This window comes from Camelina sativa, chromosome 4, assembly GCF_000633955.1.
Source record: "Camelina sativa cultivar DH55 chromosome 4, Cs, whole genome shotgun sequence".
NCBI lineage: Eukaryota > Viridiplantae > Streptophyta > Magnoliopsida > Brassicales > Brassicaceae > Camelina > Camelina sativa.
In genome coordinates, this window is record NC_025688.1 from 17,549,104 (window position 1) to 17,551,528 (window position 2,425).

Here is a 2,425-nt window from a genome sequence, read left to right on the forward strand (position 1 = left end):
TTTTCTCCTAGTTTCGGTAGAGCTCTCCTAACGATAATGCGTGGTAGGTCAGGTGGCACTCAATTGGACCTACAATGCAATGATACGTGGCAAATCCTAAGCATGTGTTCTCAACTCCCGCCAATTAATTCCCGGGTCGAACGGACCGGAAAATCAGTTCATCGCTTAAACTTCCGAATTTTCAGACAAAAACAAATACTAAAACTTAGCTTTGTAACTAAGAAGTTTCCGTTAAAGATGTAGCTTTGAAATTCCAAAGCAGTATTACTTGTTGGCTAGTATGTGTGTTTTACATATTCATTTACTTTGCCGGGGACAATGTTAAATTAGCAAAAGTAAAACAAAAGAGAAGAGAAGATTATGCATGTAAACGTAATTGCATCCCAAAAAACGTTTTGTAAAGTTAACAATTTGAATAATTCACGGGAGAGAAAAGGGGGTTTGATTTGATTGAAAAAGTGTTAATCTAAAAACTAAAAAGAGTAGAGTCGCTTTATAATTTATTAAGCTTTTAACATGTAACACGTAAGGCATCCCATATTAAATGTGTGATAGTGCTAATACGACCACTCAAAATGTGTCACGTACAAACATAGACAACAACTTCACTAACAAGGGGAACACACTCACTCATATATGCATATATACACTGATGCACATAGAGATCTTAATTCTTCTCTATCTACTTATGTATATATTAACTGAGAAGACAAATTACAACTTAACCTTAGATTCATAAACATATTTGTATAGAAGTTTTGAACTTTTTTCTCAACAATATGAATGGCAATATATATATATATATATATATATATATATATATATATTTTTAAGTTTATCACCCATGTGCACATCGTGAAATATTATGTCAAAGTTTGAATGCCTCATGACCTATGGTTCGGTCGTCGAAAACATGCCTCATGACCTATGGTTCGGTCGTCGAAAACATGCCTCATGACCTATGGTTCGGTCGTCGAAAACCACCAAAACTAGGTAATATACATATAGTTACATGGCTTGTACATAAAGGTGTGGAGAGAATTCAAATGAGGAGTTAATACTGTTTAATAATGATGATTGTGGTAAATAAAGACTGAATTGGTCCAAAAAACAACATTTGATAGATTTTGCTGAGTTACCCTGAAACCTTAACTCATATAAATACATATATTTTTTCCTTCATAGGGGACAACACGCCAAAACTGAAATCTCGAGGAAACAAATCAAAACTGAAATAACGAGATATTCTTTCTTTCTTTTCTCTCTTCATGGCTAAAAACTAATAATAATTTCGTAAAATAAACGAATAATATCTCGCCGACAAATTTCCCATTCAATAACATTGACTTTCTCGTTACCCACTTTTCATTTCAAACTCACTCAAATTTTTTTCCTAAAGAGTAAAGAAACTTCTCTCCCTTGTCTTGTCTCCTTCTCTCTCTCTTTCTCTCTTTCAAAGCTAATAAATACAACATTTGCATCTAACGTTTCTCTAACACAAAAACATGCACTCGATCAGCTCTTTATTATATCTGACCTTCCTCGCCGTCTTCACCGTCTCTTTCGCCGGCGGCGAGAGGTTCAAAGAAGCTCCAGAGTTCTTTAACTCCCCGGAGTGTCTCACCATCGAAAACGACTACGACTTCGTGTGTTCGGACAAAGCCATCCACGTGGCAATGACCTTAGACGCGGCTTACCTCCGTGGCTCAATGGCCGTGATTCTCTCCGTTCTCCAACACTCTTCTTGTCCTCAAAACATTGTTTTCCACTTCGTAACTTCGAAACAATCGCACCGACACCAAAACTACGTCGCTTCTTCTTTCCCTTACTTGAAATTCCGGATCTACCCTTACGACGTAGCCGCCATCTCCGGCCTCATCTCAACCTCCATACGCTCCGCGTTAGACTCTCCGTTAAACTACGCAAGAAACTACCTCGCCGAGATACTCCCCACTTGCCTCTCACGTGTTGTATACCTCGACTCAGATCTCATACTCGTTGACGACATCTCTAAGCTCTTCTCAACGCATATCCCTAACGATGTTGTTTTAGCCGCGCCTGAGTATTGCAACGCTAACTTCACAACTTACTTTACTCCGACGTTCTGGTCAAACCCTTCTCTCTCCATAACACTCTCCCTCAACCGCCGTCGTCCGCCTTGTTACTTCAACACCGGGGTGATGGTCATAGAGTTAAAGAAATGGCGTGAAGGAGATTACACGAGGAAGATCATAGAGTGGATGGAGCTACAGAAACGGATCAGAATCTACGAGTTAGGCTCTTTGCCACCGTTTTTACTTGTCTTCGCCGGGAACATAGCTCCGGTGGATCACCGGTGGAACCAACACGGTTTAGGAGGAGACAACTTCAGAGGACTGTGCCGTGATTTGCATCCAGGTCCAGTGAGTTTGTTGCACTGGAGTGG

At 39.7% G+C, this 2,425-nt stretch overlaps 2 protein-coding genes across 2 annotated transcripts in view; both read left to right on the forward strand.

Annotated features, from left to right (window-relative positions):
- Positions 1,320 to 2,425, forward strand: part of LOC104780900 (probable galacturonosyltransferase-like 2) — a 2,427-nt gene continuing 1,321 nt past the window's right edge. Inside the window, exon 1 of the mRNA XM_010505441.1 lies at positions 1,320 to 1,466. The gene's annotated coding sequence lies outside the window, so the exon portion shown is untranslated. The remainder of the gene's footprint in view (positions 1,467 to 2,425) is intronic.
- The window catches only part of LOC104783995 (probable galacturonosyltransferase-like 2), a 1,092-nt gene continuing 60 nt past the window's right edge, over positions 1,394 to 2,425 (forward strand). The window contains exon 1 of the mRNA XM_010509077.2: positions 1,394 to 2,421. Coding sequence (XP_010507379.1) covers positions 1,506 to 2,421 — 916 coding nt within the window. The 5' untranslated portion in view covers positions 1,394 to 1,505. The remainder of the gene's footprint in view (positions 2,422 to 2,425) is intronic.